The following is an 18,819-nucleotide window of genomic DNA, read 5'->3' as shown; positions in this document are numbered from 1 at the left end:
AGGTTTGTGTTTAAACTGAGGACGTCACGTTATCGTTTGTTGTTTTGTTCGTGTGAGTAATCATTAAATAAAAAATATGTTCACCTTCCACGCTGTGCCTTGGTCCTTTGTTCCCGACGATCGTGACAGAAGATCCCACCATAACTGGACCAAGCAGCGTGAAGAGGAGAGAGGTTGGACGTTGGAGCAGTGGAGTAAGAGTCTCGACTGGGCCAAGCCAAGTGAAGAGCAGAGAGGTTGGACTTTGAAGTAGTGGAGTGAGTGTCTGGCTAGAGACATGGAGGCCTGGTCCAAGAGGAGAGCCGCCCAGAAATTTTTTAGGGGGGGGGGCTCACGCCGTGGACAACGGGGCAGCAGGAGGCCGCGATACAGCGGTCCAGCGGGTTGGCAGAGGAGGCCGCCAGGTTACGGGGGCCACTGGTATTAAAGGGGAAGGAAAGTGTAGAGGCACGGCGAGAGGTACTGGGGTGTGTTACCAGTCCGGTCCGGCCCGTTCCTGATCCCCGCGTAGGGCCAGTGGTGCGCGTCGCCAGCCCGGTCCGGCCTGTTCCTGCTCCCCGCACCAAGCCAATGGTGCGCGTCGCCAGCCCGGCCCGGCCTGTTCCTGCTCCCCGCACCAAGCCAGTGGTGCGCGTCGCCAGCCCGGCCCGGCCAGTTCCTGCTCCACGCACCAAGCCAGGGGTGTGCGTCGTCAGTCTGGCACGGCCCGTGCCTGTTCCACCAGTGCCTGGTCCGGCACCGGTCAGCTGCTCCACGCCGGAGCTGGAGCAATCCGCTCCACCAGTGTTCGGTCCAGCTCCGGCCAGTAGGGCCAGACCAGACCAGGGGTACTTTGGGGGGTTAGAGAGGGAGTGGGGATCATGCCCGGAGCCGGATCCGCCGGCAAGGCGGAGTGCCCACCTGGTCCCTTCCATGTGGTATTTGGTTGGCGCGATCGGAGTCCGCGCCTTTAGGGGGGGTACTGTCACGCCCTGGCTCTGGGGACACTTGTATGTTGAGCCAGGGTGTGAGTTTCCTTTGTCGATTCTAGTGGTTGTGTTTCTAGGTTGGCCAAAGTGGTTCTCAATCGTCCAATAAAAATACATGATATTATTAGGGTGATAAATAAAAGCCAGTTGCTCCATGACACAAGAGCACTCTCTAGTGGAACAAAAAGCTTACATCACCTAGTATTCCCAGGCGGTCTCCCATATAAGTACTAACCAGGCCCAATCCTGCTTAGCTTCCGAGACCGGACGAGATCAGGCATATTCAGGATGGTATGGCCGTAAGCGCAGGAACAACTCTTGGTACACTATATAAAGACATGAACAAAATGTATCAGCGATTCGTATTTCCATGCAACTTAATGAACAGACTAAAAACAAAGGCTGAATGTACTGCCTATATTTTCAGGGAAACGCACAGTCTTATTTAATTTGATCAGGGTAGGACAGCATATACAAACTGCATTTAGTCCAATAAAAATACAGGATATTATTAGGGTGATAAATAAAAGGCAGTTGCTCCATGACACAAGAGCACTCTCTAGTGGAACAAAAAGCTTACAGCACCTGGTATTCCCAGGCGGTCTCCCATCCAAGTACTAACCAGGCCCGATCCTGCTTAGCTTCCGAGACCGGACGAGATCAGGCATATTCAGGATGGTATGGCCGTAAGCGCAGTAACAACTCTTGGTACAATCAGAGGCAACTAGTGTCAGCTGTTGCTGGTTGTCTCTGATTGGGAACCATATTTATTCAGTCTGTTTGCCACAGTGGGGTGTGGGATCTTGTTCCAATTAGGTTTGTGTTTAAACCGAGGACGTCACGTTATCGTTTGTTGTTTTGTTCGTGTGAGTAATCATTAAATAAAAAATATTTTCACCTTCCACGCTGCGCCTTGGTCCTCTGTTCCCAACGATCGTGACAAATCTCAGCTCATTACCTGTATAAAAGGCACCTAGGAGCCAGAAATCTTTCTGATTGAGAGGGGGTCAAATACTTATTTCCCTCATTAAAATGCAAATTAATTTATAACATTTTTGACATGCGTTTTTCTGGATTTTTTTGTTGTTATTCTGTCTCTCACTGTTCAAATAAACCTACCGTTAAAATTATAGACTGATCATTTCTTTGTCAGTGGGCAAACGTGCAAAATCAGCAGGGGATCAAATACTTTTTTCCCTCACTGTATACACTGAGCGTACAAAACATTATGAACACCATCCTAATATTGACTTCCACCACCCCCTCCTAAATTACAATTATGGATCTGTTTGAATAATTTATGAGCAAAGCAGCCTAGTGGTAATCATGTTAAGTCAGTTGATTACTATTCCACTTCCTCCTCCTCCCAGTCTACTCTCTACTGATGCTGGTTGAAACCATGACTTACGATTAGCTGTGTAGCAAGGCTGAACCACCTCTAGTAGGCAGATTCAACGACAGTCTATTTAACAGGTAAAATGTTTATTTAACTGTGTATATAGTTGTGTATGTATATACACTGAAAAAATAAGCTTATTTCTCTCAAATTTTGTGCACAAATTTGTTTGCCTCCCTGTTAGTGAGCATTTATCATTTTTCAAGATAGTCCATCCACCTGGCAGGTGTGGCATTTCAAGAAGCTGATTAAACAGCATGATCAATACACAGGTGCACCTTGTGCTGGGGACAATAAAAGACCACTCTAAAATGTGCAGTTTTGTCATACAACACAATGCCACAGATTCTGAGGAGTATTTTTGTGTGTAATAAAGCCCTTTTGTGGGGAAAAACTCATTTCTGATTGGCTGGGCCTGGCTCCCCAGTGGGTGGGCCTTTGCCCTTCCAGGCCCACCCATAACTGCACCCCTGCCCAGGCATGTCAAATCCAAATGAATTTATTTCAGTTGACTGATTTCCTTCTATGATCTGTAACTCAGTAAAATCTTTGAAATTGTTGCATGTTGCATTTATATTTTGGTTCAGTAGACAATGAGTGTACGAAACATTAAGAACACCTTTCTAATGTTGAGTTGCACCCCCTTTTGCCCTCAGAACAGCCTCAATTCACTGGGGCATGGACACAACAAGGTGTCAACGTTCCACAGGAATGCTGGCCCATGTTGACTCCAATGCTTCCCACAGTTGTGTCAAGTTGGCTGGATGACCTTTGGGTGGGGGACCATTCTTGATACACACGGGAAACTGTTGAGCGTGAAAAACCCAGCAGCGTTGCTGTTCTTGACACAAACCGGTGCACCTGGCACCTACTACCATACCCCTCTCTGAAGCACTTACATTCTGTGTCTTGTCCAGTCACCTCAAGAACACAAAGGTAACCTGCCTAAATGACTACAGACCCGTAGCACTCACGTCTGTAGCCATGAAGTGCTTTGAAAGGCTGGTCATGGCTCACATCAACACCATTATCCCAGAAACCCTAGACCCGCTCCAATTTGCATACCGCCCCAACAGGACCGAGCACGCCCCCATTCTCATCGACGGGGCTGTGGTGGAGCAGGTTGAGAGCTGCAAGTTCCTTGATGTCCACATCACCAACAAACTTATCCTTGTCCAAACACACCAAGACAGTCATAAAGAGGGCATGACAAAGCCTATTCCCCCTCAGGAGACTGAAAAGATTTGGCATTGGTCCTCAGATCCTCAAAAAGTTATACAGCTGCACCATCGAGAGCATCCTGACTGGTTGCATCACTGCCTGGTATGTTAACTGCTCGGCCTCCGACCGCAAGGCACTACAGAGGGTAATGCGTATGGCCCAGTACATCACTGGGGCCAAGCTTCCTGCCATCCAGGACCTCTATACCAGGCGGTGTCAGAGGAAGGCCCTAAATATGGTAAAAGACTCCAGCCACCCTAGTCATAGACTGTTCTCTCTGCTACCGCACGGCAAGCGGGAGCGCCAAGTCTAGGTCCAAAAGGCTTCTCAACAGCTTCTACCCCCAAGCCACAAGACTCCTGAACAGCTAATCAAATGGCTACACAGACAATTTGCATTGTTCCTCCCCCCCCACCCACCCCCTCTTTTACGATTATCTATGCATAGTCACTTTAACTCTACTTACATGTACAGTGGGGGAAAAAAGTATTTAGTCAGCCACCAATTGTGCAAGTTCTCCCACTTAAAAATATGAGAGAGGCCTGTAATTTTCATCATAGATACACGTCAACTATGACAGACAAATTGAGAAAAACAAATCCAGAAAATCGCATTGTAGGATTTTTAATGAATTTATTTGCAAATTATTGTGGAAAATAAGTATTTGGTCACCTACAAACAAGCAAGATTTCTGGCTTTCACAGACCTGTAACTTCTTCTTTAAGAGGCTCCTCTGTCCTCCACTCGTTACCTGTATTAATGGCACCTGTTTGAACTTGTTATCAGTATAAAAGACACCTGTCCACAACCTAAAACAGTCACACTCCAAACTCCACTATGGCCAAGACCAAAGAGCTGTCAAAGGACACCAGAAACAAAATTGTAGACCTGCACCAGGCTGGGAAGACTGAATCTGCAATAGGTAAGCAGCTTGGTTTGAAAAAATCAACTGTGGGAGCAATTATTAGGAAATGGAAGACATACAAGACCACTGATAATCTCCCTCGATCTGGGGCTCCACGCAAGATCTCACCCTGTGGGGTCAAAATGATCACAAGAACGGTGAGCAAAAATCCCAGGACCACACGGGGGGACCTAGTGAATGACCTGCAGAGAGCTGGGACCAAAGTAACAAAGCCTACCATCAGTAACACACTACGCCGCCAGGGACTCAAATCCTGCAGGGCCAGACGTGTCCCCCTGCTTAAGCCAGTACATGTCCAGGCCCGTCTGAAGTTTGCTGGAGTGCATTTGGATGATCCAGAAGAGGATTGGGAGAATGTAATATGGTCAGATGAAACCAAAATATAACTTTTTGGTAAAAACTCAACTCGTCGTGTTTGGAGGACAAAGAATGCTGAGTTGCATACAAAGAACACCATACCTACTGTGAAGCATGGGGGTGGAAACATCATGCTTTGGGGCTGTTTTTCTGCAAAGGGACCAGGATAACTGATCCGTGTAAAGGAAAGAATGAATGGGGCCATGTATCGTGAGATTTTGAGTGAAAACCTCCTTCCATCAGCAAGGGCATTGAAGATGAAACGTGGCTGGGTCTTACAGCATGACAATGATCCCAAACACACCGCCCGGGCAACGAAGGAGTGGCTTCGTAAGAAGCATTTCAAGGTCCTAGAGTGGCCTAGCCAGTCTCCAGATCTCAACCCCATAGAAAATCTTTGGAGGGAGTTGAAAGTCTGTGTTGCCCAGCGACAGCCCCAAAACATCACTGCTCTAAAGGAGATCTGCATGGAGGAATGGGCCAAAATACCAGCAACAGTGTGTGAAACCCTTGTGAAGACTTACAGAAAACGTTTGACCTGTGTCATTGCCAACAAAGGGTATATAACAAAGTATTGAGAAACTTTTGTTATTGACCAAATACTTATTTTCCACCATAATTTGCAAATAAATTCATTAAAAATCCTACAATGTGATTTACTGGGAAAAAAATTCTCATTTTGTCTGTCATAGTTGACGTGTACCTATGATGAAAATTACAGGCCTCTCTCATCTTTTTAAGTGGGAGAACTTGCACAATTGGTGGCTGACTAAATACTTTTTTTCTCCACTGTACATATTACCTCAATTACCTGGACTAACCTGTGCCCCTGCTCATTGACTCTGTACCGGTACCCCATGTATATAGCCTCGCTACTGTTATTTTACTGCTGCTCTTTATTTTTTATTTTTGTTATCTATTTTTTACTTAACACTTATTTTTCTTAAAACTGCATTGTTGGTTAAGGGTTTGTAAGTAAGCATTTCACTGCAAGGTCTAAACCTGTTGTATTCGGCGCATGTGACAAATACATTTTTGATTTGATTTTATTTGAAATGGCACACATGCACAATCCATGTCTCAATTGTTTGAAGGATTAAACATCCTTCTTTAATCGGTCTCCTCCCCTTCATCTACACTGATTGAAGTGGATTTACCAAGTGACATTAATAAGGGATCATAGCTTTCACCTGGATTCACCTGTTCATTCTATGTCATGGAAAGAGTGTTTTGTGTACTCAGTGTATATTACCATTAGTATATTACCATAAGTATTTATATATGTTGAAATTCAACAGAATAGTAAGGTGGCCAATGGCTGGGGGCCGTATGCCGATAATACCGCTTATCAAAAAGCAGATAATAGTAGTATTTCCGCTGAAATGTCAAACTTGCTAATTGCTACCCCGTTAGCTAACATTTTGACACCACCTAACATTGATGGCTTGATCACAAGATAACACTGTTGAAGGTAATGAATTTTTTTAACGCTGTTGATAATGCCGAGAATATGGGGTTCCGCGCTACGTTTCCTCAACCTCTTTTTTTTGGTCATACTACCTTTAGCTAGTAAGTAGCTAGCTAACATAAGAGCGCTTGTGCTAGCTAGGTTACTTTCTAAGCTAAGCTAACGTTAGCTAATTTAGGTTTTGTCTGCCCATGTGTATTATCGCGAGCTTGTTAGGCCTACTGCTGCTAGGTAGCTCTCTCTCTGCTCTCTCCCTCCCTCCCCTCTGTCTGTCCTTGATTGCAGGAGTGAAGTCTGGTGTGCGGGAGTCAGGGTTCCAGCTGCAGCTCATTCACCATAATCACCTCAGCCTTTAAGACCCGGTCAAACTTACCACTCATCGTCAGATCATAGTCAAGACGACCATGTTAGTCTCGCTGCCGACTCAACCTGTTTGTTTTCACTCTTTGTGTTTTTGGCCTGTCTATTTACTTTTTCTCCTGTGCCACAGATATTTGGAACCTGACTCCTGCCTCCGCTTCACTCTTGCCACCACCATCCTGCTCTCCACTACCGGACCTCTCTTTTGGACTCACCACGGACACTAGGACATTACGGTACCACACCTGCCCTGACCTGGATCTGTTACCCTCCCTGTAACCTGGACTTGCTCTTCCCCTATTATTGGAAACCTGGACTATTGAACATTGTAATAAACCTGTTAAACCTTCTCTGGCTTGGTGTACTTGTCTGCATTTGGGTTCTATCCAGTTAAATCATAACAGTATGATCTGACCAACATGAACCCAGCAGACAGTAGCTCGGATACCACCCCAGAGTGCACTCAAATTTGGACTGCCATAGCCAATCAGGGCATTTTACTTGGCCAACATGATACCCTGTTTAAGACGATTGCTGAGGACAGTCAGGTGCTGCTTAATCAGGTTCAATTACTCACCAATCAAGTGTCTGCCCTTACTACCCCTTCAGCCCAGATCAGAGAGCCTTTTGTTCCTGCTCCAGAGCGCTATGACGGGAACATGGGAACCTGTGGCGATTTTTTGACTCAATGCTCGTTAGTGTTTGAACAACAGCCCCTCACCTACGCCTCAGAAAGAGCCCGTATTGCCTACCTTATCAACTCTACTAGCGGTCTGGGAGAGTCAGTCGGACATTTGCAACGCTTATGTTGCCTTTACCACTGAGATGAGGAAGGTTTTTGACCACCCCGTACGAGGCAAGGAGGCTGCGAAACAGTTGTTTTCTCTTCGGCAGGGGGCTCGCAGTGTGGCGGAGATGGCAGTGGAGTTTCGGACTTTAGCGGCAGTGAGTGGTTGGAATGACGAGGCATTACAAGGAGTGTTCATCAATGCTTTGTCTGAGACTTTAAAAGATGAATTGGTGTCATATGATGAATCGCCTACGCTGGATAATCTTATTTCACTCACCATCAGGTTGGATAATCGGATTCGGGAGCGCCGCCGGGAGAGGAGTGTTAGTTCCAAGCAACCTGTCTGTCGTCAACAAACTCCTCCCCGCATCTTCCCTACGGAAAAAGCCGTGTCTTCCCGAGTCGATACGAGGAGCACTGAACCCGAAGCCATGGAGGTGGGGCGTGCACGGTTGTCCTCAGAGGAGCGTGCACGTCGTATTCAGGCTCGGGTCTGCCTGTATTGTGGACAAGCTGGTCATTTCGTTCCTTCCTGCCCAGTTCGTCCGGGAAAAGGGCCGGCTCATCATTAATGGGAGAAGTTTTGGTGAGCCGAGCAGCAGATTCTTCCTCTTCTCCCCGCATTCTGCTCCAGGCATCCCTCCAGTGGCAGTTCCAGAATTTCTCTGTTAGTGCGCTGGTTGACTCTGGTGCCGATGAAAGCTTTTTGGATAGAGAGTGGGCTCAACAAATGGATTTGGAGACTGTTCCTATGGACTGTCCGCTGCAGGCTAAGGGTCTAAATGGACAATTGTTGACCCGTATTACCCATCAGACTGTTCCTGTTTGTCTTAGAGTGTCGGGAAATCATCAGGAGAACATTCAATTCCATATTATCGACTGCCCACAGACCCCCTGGTCCTTGGTATCCCCTGGCTCATAAGACACAATCCACACATTGATTGGGTGACAGGTAGAATTGTTTCATGGAGCACATTTTGTCATGTGAATTGTTTGTGTTCTGCTCAGACTCCTGCCAGTACTGTGCCTCAACCTCCACTGGAGTCCATGGATCTTTCTGCTGTCCCTGACGTGTATCATGACCTGGCATCCGTTTTCTGCAAACACAGAGCTACTTCTCTTCCTCCTCACCGGCCTTACGACTGCGCCATTGACCTCCAGCCAGGAGCCCCGCTCCCCAGCAGTCGCCTGTACAATCTCTCCCGCCCGGAGACGGAGGCTATGGAGAACTACATTCGGGACTCCTTGGCGGCAGGTATTATTCGTCCTTCCTCGTCACCTGTAGGAGCGGGATTCTTTTTTGTTGCTAAGAAGGATAAGACCCTCAGACCCTGTATTGATTACCGTGGACTTAACAACATCACCATTAAGAACAAGTATTCTCTGCCTTTGATTAATTCTGCTTTTCCCCTCCTTCATGGTGCTACCATCTTTACGAAACTGGATCTACGAAATGCGTATCACCTGGTGCGCATTCGTAAAGGTGATGAATGGAAGACTGCCTTCAACACACCCTTGGGACATTTTGAGTATCTGGTTATGCCTTTTGGGTTGTCCAATGCCCCTGCTGTTTTTCAGGCACTAGTCAATGATGTCCTTCGGGACATGTTGAATCGGTTTGTTTTTGTCTATCTGGATGATATCTTGATTTTCTCAGAGTCCTCCCAGGAACATGAACTGCAAGTGCGCCAGGTGTTGCAAAGGTTGTTGGAGAACAAACTGTTTGTGAAGATGGAGAAATGTGAATTTCATGTGTCTGAGACGTCTTTTTTGGGTTACATCATAGCTCAGGGGGAGTTGCGGATGGACCCAGCTAAGATCTCTGCTGTCACGGACTGGCCAGCTCCCTCCACCCGCAAACAACTTCAACGATTCCTGGGGTTTGCGAACTTCTATAGGAGGTTCATCAAGGACTACAGCCGCATTGCGGCGCCACTCACCGCTCTCACCTCCATCTCACGACCGTTCGCTTGGAATGAAGGGGCCGAATCAGCGTTCGAAGAACTGAAACATCGCTTCGCCTCGGCTCCCATTCTGATGCAGCCGGACCCCGACCGCCAGTTTGTCGTGGAGGTGGATGCATCCGACACTGGGGTAGGTGCGGTGTTGTCACAACGTTCTCCTGAAGATAACAAACTGCATCCCTGTGCTTTTCTCTCAAGGAAACTTTCTCAGGCAGAGAGGAATTATGATGTTGGCAATCGTGAACTGCTCGCCGTTAAGCTGGCTCTCGAGGAGTGGCGACATTGGTTGGAGGGGGCGGAACAACCCTTCATCGTTTGGACGGATCATAAGAATCTGGCTTACCTCCAGTCAGCGAAGCAGCTCAACCCCCGTCAAGCCAGGTGGGCACTATTTTTTTGGGAGATTCAATTTTTCTCTGTCTTACCGTCCTGGGTCACGCAACGTCAAGCCTGACGCCCTGTCTCGTGTTCATTCGGCTGTTGATACTGGTAGTAACCCTGAACCCATTTTGCCTCCTACCTGCAGTATTGCGGCCATCACATGTGACATCGAGGGGATTGTTAGACAGGCTCAACATCATCAAGCTGACCCTGGGAGGGGTCCTCCTAACCGGATGTTTGTCCCTGAGTCTGCTCGCTCCCAGGTACTTCAGTGGGCTCACTCGTCTCCCCTTACCTGTCACCCTGGAGTTTCGCGGACCCTTGACTTTGTGCGACGGAAGTTCTGGTGGGCCACGATGGAGGCGGACACTCGAGCCTTCATTGCTGCTTGTACGGTATGTGCACGAAGTAAGAACTCCACCCAGGCCAGCGCTGGTCATCTACGACCTCTACCTATACCCAGCCGGCCCTGGTCGCACATCGCTATGGATTTTGTCACTGGACTTCCCCCTCGTCTGGAAAGACTGTCATTCTTACGGTGATTGATCGTTTTTCTAAGTTCGCTCATTTTTTGGCCCTACCTAAACTGCCCACTGCCAGAGAGACGGCTGACATTTTGGTTGAACATGTGTTCCGCTCTCATGGTCTACCCACGGATATTGTCTCTGACAGGGGTCCCCAGTTTGTCTCCCAGGTGTGGAAAGCTTTCTGTAAAGCTTTGGGCATCACATCCAGCCTGTCCTCTGGATATCACCCCCAGACCAACGGGCAAGCCGAGAGAGCGAACCAGGAGATGGAGACCGCTCTCCGCTGTGTCACAGGGTCTAACCCTGGGTCATGGAGCTCCATGCTCCCCTGGGTGGAATATGCTCATAACACCTTGACTAACGCTTCCTCTGGTTTGTCTCCTTTTCTGTGTGCTCTGGGTTATCAACCTCCCCTGTTCCCTTCTCAAGAGAGGGAACTGGCAGTACCCTCGGTGCAGTCCCACATGCGCCGCTGCTTCAAGGTCTGGAGGAAGGCCAGGGTAGCTCTGTCCCGAGCTTCGGCGTACATGCAGAGGCAAGCCAACCGTCACCGGTCCCAGGCTCCCGGTTACTCTCCTGGTCAAGAGGTATGGCTTAAGTCACGTGACCTTCCATTGAAGGTGGAGTTTAAGAAGATGGCGCCTCGTTTTATAGGACCGTTCAAGATACTGTCTATTGTTAACCCCTGCGCGGTTAAGCTACAGCTTCCTGCCTCCCTACGGGTTCATTCCACCTTTCATGTTTCCCAGATTAAGCCTGTGTCGGTTAGCCCTCTGTGCCCGCCCTCTCGTCCCCCTCCTCCGCCCAGGATCGTGGGTGGGGGTCCGGTCTCACTGTCCGGCGACTTCTGGATGTTCGCCGCCGGGGTCGTGGTTTCCAGTACCTGGTGGATTGGGAGGGTTATGGTCCTGAGGAACGTTCCTGGGTGCCCAGGAGCTTCATTGTGGATCCTGCTCTGGTCCGAGAGTTTCATAGGTTACATCCCGATAAACCCCGTCGGCCGCCAGGTGGCGTCCGTAGAGGGGGGGGTACTGTTAGGCCTACTGCTGCTAGGTAGCTCTCTCCCTCCCCTCTGTCTGTCCTTGATTGCAGGAGTGAAGTCTGGTGTGCGGGAGTCAGGGTTCCAGCTGCAGCTCATTCACCATAATCACCTCAGCCTTTAAGACCCGGTCAAACTTACCACTCATCGTCAGATCATAGTCAAGACGACCATGTTAGTCTCGCTGCCGACTCAACCTGTTTGTTTTCACTCTTTGTGTTTTTGGCCTGTCTTTACTTTTTCTCCTGTGCCACAGATATTTGGAACCTGACTCCTGCCTCCGCTTCACTCCTGCCACCACCATCCTGCTCTCCACTACCGGACCTCTCTTTTGGACTCACCACGGACACTAGGACATTACGGTACCACACCTGCCCTGACCTGGATCTGTTACCCTCCCTGTAACCTGGACTTGCTCTTCCCCTATTATTGGAAACCTGGACTATTGAACATTGTAATAAACCTGTTAAACCTTCTCTGGCTTGGTGTACTTGTCTGCATTTGGGTTCTATCCAGTTAAATCATAACAGAGCTAGCTAGTAGCGTATCAATCGTGTGTCAGCCCTTGATTGCTAACGTACGTTAGCTAAAAGCTAGCTGCTGTAATGGCTATGGAAATAATCCATTTTGTCACACTTCGTAGCTACTTGTGGTAGTTGCAGGGTCTTGATAAAATGGGTTAATGGTTCTGGTTAGTCGTCTAGATTCTTCTTTTAACAGATGTGGCCGCTCAGAGAATAGAATTAGTAACATGCAAAGATTCCAGGAAATATGACCAAGACATTTGCACGCCAAAAGACAGGAAGTCATCAACCAGTGTCCCAGTGTTGAAGACATGAAAGACTGATAGGCTGCTCTGTTTGGAAGCCTCTCAGGTGAGTCAGCAGGCCAAAAAAGAAAATGCCAAATGATATGTCTTTACTATGACAAACCTCTTTGTTATGAGCCTTGCTTGGTGATATTTCAGTATTTGTCTTTCAGATCAATGAACAATTCCACAGGCTCACCGCAAAGCATCTTGAGGCAAGGTTTATGTAGGACACCCCTAAGCTGCTGTCCTTATTCCATTCCAAGGGAGGAGTACTTTCAGACAGATTGCGGGTCATGCTGGATGGTAAAGTATCCTCAGGAAAAATGCACTGTTTTGTATTTAGCTGCCTGATGTTCGGTGCTGCGATTTAAGCCACGGGCCCCGCTGTGCTACCCAAGCATTGTACACCTTTTGCTAATATAGGATACTTGGATCGGTGATTTCATAGATTTCACATGCACAGATTGAATCCTATGAGATCAGTGATTTTATTCTATATCAGGGTCATGATGTGAGTTCAGTGAGGAACAATTGTGCCTTTTTGATGGAAATATGGAGGTGGCTCTTAAAAGAGCCTTTGGGGGATTTTGGAGTTCAGGTCATCCTCATTTATGCGCGCTCTCCGCGAATACGGCGGGCCAGCTGGATGTCCTTGGGCATGATGGTCACCCGCTTGGCGTGGATGGCGCACAGGTTGGTGTCCTCGAACAGGCCGACCAGGTAAGCCTCGCTAGCCTCCTGCAGGGCCATCACGGCGGAGCTCTGGAAGCGCAGGTCGGTCTTGAAGTCCTGGGCGATTTCTCGCACCAGGCGCTGGAAGGGCAGATTGCAGATGAGCAGCTCAGTGGACTTCTGGTAACGACGGATCTCTCTCAGAGCCACGGTGCCGGGCCTGTAACGGTGAGGCTTCTTCACACCGCCGGTGGCCGGGGCACTCTTGCGAGCAGCCTTAGTGGCGAGCTGCTTCCTGGGGGCTTTGCCACCGGTGGATTTGCGAGCGGTTTGCTTGGTTCTGGCCATGGCGCTTCTCTGACAGTCGGGAGTATAGCCTCGAAATGCCTATGTGAAGTTTATAAAGCCGGCAGTGGCGCCTGCTGATTGGACACCATCTCCCCACCACCCCGATTGGCCCGTTGCTCAGGCCTCCTCCGTTGGCCATTGGACGGGAGGCCCGGCCTCTCCAAAATTCAAACTCCCGGTGCGCGCGCGCAATAGGACCCTGCCGGTCCTTTATGCGCAATAGGACGCCGCCGGCCCTTTACGCGCAATAGGACGCCGCCGGCCCTTTACGCGCGCAATAATAGTCGCCAAAGTCAAGAGTGACATCTTATAGGCACGTTGTAATCTAATGCTAGCCTGCTATGGCAAACGAGGCCTAGTAGGTGTTGTTGTTCATGCAAGGCCTCATGTGGGCACAGAATGTCGAAATAGTTGTGTATACACCCACTCAATGTGTGGCGGTCATGGAAAGGTACTTTGCGCTTTTGGAGAGCTAGGTGGTTGGCTCTTAAAAGAGCCTTTGGGGGTTGAGTAGTCAAGTTGAAGTCGCAGTAGCGAATTTACTTGGCTTTGACTGCCTTCTCGGTCTTCTTGGGGAGTAGCACTGCCTGGATGTTGGGCAGCACACCACCCTGAGCGATGGTCACACCGCCGAGCAGTTTGTTCAGCTCCTCGTCGTTACGGACGGCCAGCTGCAGGTGACGGGGGATGATACGAGTCGTCTTGTTGTCACGGGCAGCGTTGCCGGCCAACTCCAGGATCTCAGCAGTCAGGTACTCGAGCACGGCGGCCAGGTAGACTGGTGCGCCAGCGCCCACACGCTCGGCGTAGTTGCCTTTGCGCAGCAGCCTGTGCACACGGCCCACGGGGAACTGGAGCCCGGCACGGGATGAACGGGTCTTTGCCTTCGCCCTGGCCTTGCCTCCGGTTTTGCCTCTTCCGCTCATATTGGTAGCTTGAGAAAGTCACAGAAAGTCTGAATGAGCCGCTCGCCACTTCGAGAGCCGTACTTATACCTCGCCACAAGAGGCAACGATTGGCCACCGGGCCGGTGTGGCCTTATCCAATTGGAGCGAGGGACAGACAGACGGACAGCCATAAGCCGGTTCCCACCCACAGGCAGCGAGTGAGAGGCTACTTTGTTTCCCTCCGACTTTGTTACTTTGTGTCATTTCGCGTGAGCGCCAAAATGTCCGACATGAAATCCTCACATTATTTCTCTCCAAATGGGAAACAAACAGCTGGTGAGGGTGCACTCTTGAGTTTGAAATCGAAGCCACTATAGTATTGTTATTGTGATTACATGGCACTTGTAACACATCACAGCAGCCTGCCTCTGAACAGGAATAGCCCAGTGGCTCATGTATAAAAATGGCTGGTGAGGGTGCACTCGTGAGGTCGAATTTCTAAGCCATTTTGGCCCTCTATTATATGCCTCTCCCTTCGCACACACCCAGAGTGGGACAATGTTGTGTGCGTAAAAGTAGCCTAGTGTGCGTAATTTCTTTTTCACGACAGGTAGTACATGGAAATCAATGCGCTTTCTATGGAAAGAGGTGGGTGGCTCTTAAAAGAGCCTTTTGTGGTACAACATGTGTCGAGTAGAACACTGTTTGTAATAGGTTTACTTCTTCTTGGGGGCTGCCTTCTTGGCCTTGGCTGCTTTGGGCTTGGCTGCCTTTGTAGCTTTCTTGGGGCTCTTGGCCGCCTTCTTGGCCGCTGCGGCGGGCTTCTTCAACTTCTTGGGGCTCTTGGCGGCCTTTTTGGGTGTAGCGGGCTTCTTGGCCTTCTTGGGGGACTTCTTTGCGGCTGCGGCCTTCTTGGCTGCTACCTTCTTGGGCTTCTTCGCCGCGGCGGCTTCTTGGCGGCCACCTTCTTGACTTTGGGGACTGCAGCTTTTTTGGTGGGCTTCTTCGCCTCGACGGCTTTCTTGTTGAGCTTGAAGGAGCCGGATGCACCGGTGCCCTTGGTCTGGACCAGGGTGCCCTTGGTGACGAGGCTCTTGACTGCGATCTTGACGCGGGAGTTGTTCTTCTCCAGGGTAGTAGTTCATTGTAACTAGATAGAGGGGTAGTAGTTCATTGTAACCCTAGATAGAGGGGTAGTAGTTCATTGTAACCCTAGATAGAGGGGTTGTAGTTCATTGTAACCCTAGATAGAGGGGTTGTAGTTCATTGTAACCCTAGATAGAGGGGTTGTAGTTCATTGTAACCCTAGATAGAGGGGTAGTAGTTCATTGTAACCCTAGATAGAGGGGTAGTAGTTCATTGTAACCCTAGATAGAGGGGTAGTAGTTCATTGTAACCCTAGATAGAGGGGTAGTAGTTCATTGTATCCCTAGATAGAGGGGTAGTAGTTCATTGTAACCCTAGATAGAGGGGTAGTAGTTCATTGTATCCCTAGATAGAGGGGTAGTAGTTCATTGTATCCCTAGATAGAGGGGGAGTAGTTCATTGTATCCCTAGATAGAGGGGTAGTAGTTCATTGTAACCCTAGATAGAGGGGTAGTAGTTCATTGTAACCCTAGATAGAGGGGTAGTAGTTCATTGTAACCCTAGATAGAGGGGTAGTAGTTCATTGTAACCCTAGATAGAGGGGTAGTAGTTCATTGTAACCCTAGATAGAGGGGTAGTAGTTCATTGTAACTAGATAGAGGGGTAGTAGTTCATTGTAACCCTAGATAGAGGGGTAGTAGTTCATTGTAACCCTAGATAGAGGGGTAGTAGTTCATTGTAACCTCTAGATAGAGGGGTAGTAGTTCATTGTAACCCTAGATAGAGGGGTAATAGTTCATTGTAACCCTAGATAGAGGGGTAGTAGTTCATTGTAACCCTAGATAGAGGGGTAGTAGTTCATTGTAACCCTAGATAGAGGGGTAGTAGTTCATTGTAACCCTAGATAGAGGGGTATTAGTTCATTGTAACCCTAGATAGAGGGGTAGTAGTTCATTGTAACTAGATAGAGGGGTAGTAGTTCATTGTAACCCTAGATAGAGGGGTAGTAGTGCATTGTAACTAGATAGAGGGGTAGTAGTTCATTGTAACCCTAGATAGAGGGGTAGTAGTTCATTGTAACCCTAGATAGAGGGGTAGTAGTTCATTGTAACCCTAGATAGAGGGGTAGTAGTTCATTGTAACCCTAGATAGAGGGGTAGTAGTTCATTGTAACCCTAGATAGAGGGGTAGTAGTTCATTGTAACCCTAGATAGAGGGGTAGTAGTTCATTGTAACCCTAGATAGAGGGGTAGTAGTTCATTGTAACCCTAGATAGAGGGGTAGTAGTTCATTGTAACCCTAGATAGAGGGGTAGTAGTTCATTGTAACCCTAGATAGAGGGGTAGTAGTTCATTGTAACCCTAGATAGAGGGGTAGTAGTTCATTGTAACCCTAGATAGAGGGGTAGTAGTTCATTGTAACCCTAGATAGAGGGGTAGTAGTTCATTGTAACCCTAGATAGAGGGGTAGTAGTTCATTGTAACCCCAGATAGAGGGGTAGTAGTTCATTGTAACTAGATAGAGGGGTAGTAGTTCATTGTAACCCTAGATAGAGGGGTAGTAGTTCATTGTAACCCTAGATAGAGGGGTAGTAGTTCATTGTAACCCCAGATAGAGGGCTAGTAGTTCATTGTAACCCCAGATAGAGGGCTAGTAGTTCATTGTAACCCTAGATAGAGGGCTAGTAGTTCATTGTAACCCTAGATAGAGGGCTAGTAGTTCATTGTGACCCTAGATAGAGGGCTAGTAGTTCATTGTGACCCTAGATAGAGGGCTAGTAGTTCATTGTAACCCTAGATAGAGGGCTAGTAGTTCATTGTAACCCTAGATAGAGGGCTAGTAGTTCATTGTAACCCTAGATAGAGGGCTAGTAGTTCATTGTAACCCTAGATAGAGGGCTAGTAGTTCATTGTAACCCTAGATAGAGGGGTAGTAGTTCATTGTAACCCTAGATGGAGGGGTAGTAGTTCATTGTAACCCTAGATAGAGGGGTAGTAGTTCATTGTAACCCTAGATAGAGGGGGAGTAGTTCATTGTAACCCTAGATAGAGGGGGAGTAGTTCATTGTAACCCTAGATAGAGGGGGAGTAGTTCATTGTAACCCTAGATAGAGGGGTAGTAGTTCATTGTAACCCTAGATAGAGGAGTAGTAGTTCATTGTAACTAGATAGAGGGGTAGTAGTTCATTGTAACCCTAGATAGAGGGGTAGTAGTTCATTGTAACCCTAGATAGAGGGGTAGTAGTTCATTGTAACCCTAGATAGAGGGGTAGTAGTTCATTGTAACTCTAGATAGAGGGGTAGTAGTTCATTGTAACTCTAGATAGAGGGGTAGTAGTTCATTGTAACCCTAGATAGAGGGGTAGTAGTTCATTGTAACCCTAGATAGAGGGGTAGTAGTTCATTGTAACTAGATAGAGGGGGAGTAGTTCATTGTAACCCTAGATAGAGGGGTAGTAGTTCATTGTAACCCTAGATAGAGGGGTAGTAGTTCATTGTAACCCTAGATAGAGGGGTAGTAGTTCATTGTAACCCTAGATAGAGGGGTAGTAGTTCATTGTAACTAGATAGAGGGATAGTAGTTCATTGTAACCCTAGATAGAGGGGTAGTAGTTCATTGTAACCCTAGATAGAGGGGTAGTAGTTCATTGTAACCCTAGATAGAGGGGTAGTAGTTCATTGTAACTCTAGATAGAGGGGTAGTAGTTCATTGTAACTAGATAGAGGGGGAGTAGTTCATTGTAACTAGATAGAGGGGGAGTAGTTCATTGTAACCCTAGATAGAGGGGTAGTAGTTCATTGTAACCCTAGATAGAGGGGTAGTAGTTCATTGTAACCCTAGATAGAGGGGTAGTAGTTCATTGTAACCCTAGATAGAGGGGTAGTAGTTCATTGTAACTAGATAGAGGGGTAGTAGTTCATTGTAACCCTAGATAGAGGGGTAGTTCATTGTAACCCTAGATAGAGGGGTAGTAGTTCATTGTAACTAGATAGAGGGGTAGTAGTTCATTGTAACCCTAGATAGAGGGGTAGTTCATTGTAACCCTAGATAGAGGGGTAGTAGTTCATTGTAACTAGATAGAGGGGTAGTAGTTCATTGTAACTAGATAGAGGGGTAGTTCATTGTAACCCTAGATAGAGGGGTAGTAGTTCATTGTAACCCTAGATAGAGGGGTAGTAGTTCATTGTAACCCTAGATAGAGGGGTAGTAGTTCATTGTAACTAGATAGAGGGGTAGTAGTTCATTGTAACCCTAGATAGAGGGGTACTTCATTGTAACCCTAGATAGAGGGGTAGTAGTTCATTGTAACCCTAGATAGAGGGGTAGTAGTTCATTGTAACCCTAGATAGAGGGGTAGTAGTTCATTGTAACCCTAGATAGAGGGGTAGTAGTTCATTGTAACCCTAGATAGAGGGGTGGTAGTTCATTATTATAATTATTATTGTAACCCTAGATTGAGGGGTAGTAGTTCATTGTAACTAGATAGAGGGGTAGTAGTTCATTGTAACTCTAGATAGAGGGGTAGTAGTTCATTGTAACCCTAGATAGAGGGGTAGTAGTTCATTGTAACCCTAGATAGAGGGGTAGTAGTTCATTGTAACTAGATAGAGGGGTAGTA

The 18,819-nt window shown here is 47.8% G+C and overlaps 1 protein-coding gene and 2 non-coding genes across 3 annotated transcripts; all 3 read right to left on the bottom strand.

Annotated features, from left to right (window-relative positions):
• Positions 1–1,154: 1,154 nt before the first annotated feature.
• Positions 1,155–1,273, bottom strand: LOC123484892. Its single transcript, XR_006658769.1, has one exon. It is a non-coding gene; the product is annotated as a 5S ribosomal RNA (ribosomal RNA).
• A 268-nt stretch (positions 1,274–1,541) lies between these two features.
• On the bottom strand, positions 1,542–1,660 carry LOC123484891. Its single transcript, XR_006658768.1, has one exon. It is a non-coding gene; the product is annotated as a 5S ribosomal RNA (ribosomal RNA).
• A 12,027-nt stretch (positions 1,661–13,687) lies between these two features.
• Positions 13,688–14,229, bottom strand: LOC123484888 (histone H2A-like). Its single transcript, XM_045215616.1, has one exon. The coding sequence runs from the start codon at positions 14,151–14,153 to the stop codon at positions 13,767–13,769; it is 387 nt and encodes a 128-aa protein (XP_045071551.1). The 5' UTR covers positions 14,154–14,229; the 3' UTR covers positions 13,688–13,766.
• Positions 14,230–18,819: the final 4,590 nt, after the last annotated feature.

The sequence above is a fragment of the Coregonus clupeaformis genome, unplaced genomic scaffold, assembly GCF_020615455.1.
Source record: "Coregonus clupeaformis isolate EN_2021a unplaced genomic scaffold, ASM2061545v1 scaf0483, whole genome shotgun sequence".
In the NCBI taxonomy this organism is placed as follows: domain Eukaryota; kingdom Metazoa; phylum Chordata; class Actinopteri; order Salmoniformes; family Salmonidae; genus Coregonus; species Coregonus clupeaformis.
This window is presented reverse-complemented; position numbering and strand designations above follow the sequence as displayed.

Bases quoted from the DNA above. Each gene is read 5' to 3' on its own strand.
- LOC123484888 (XM_045215616.1), bottom strand. From the start codon at position 14,153: ATGAGCGGAAGAGGCAAAACCGGAGGCAAGGCCAGGGCGAAGGCAAAG.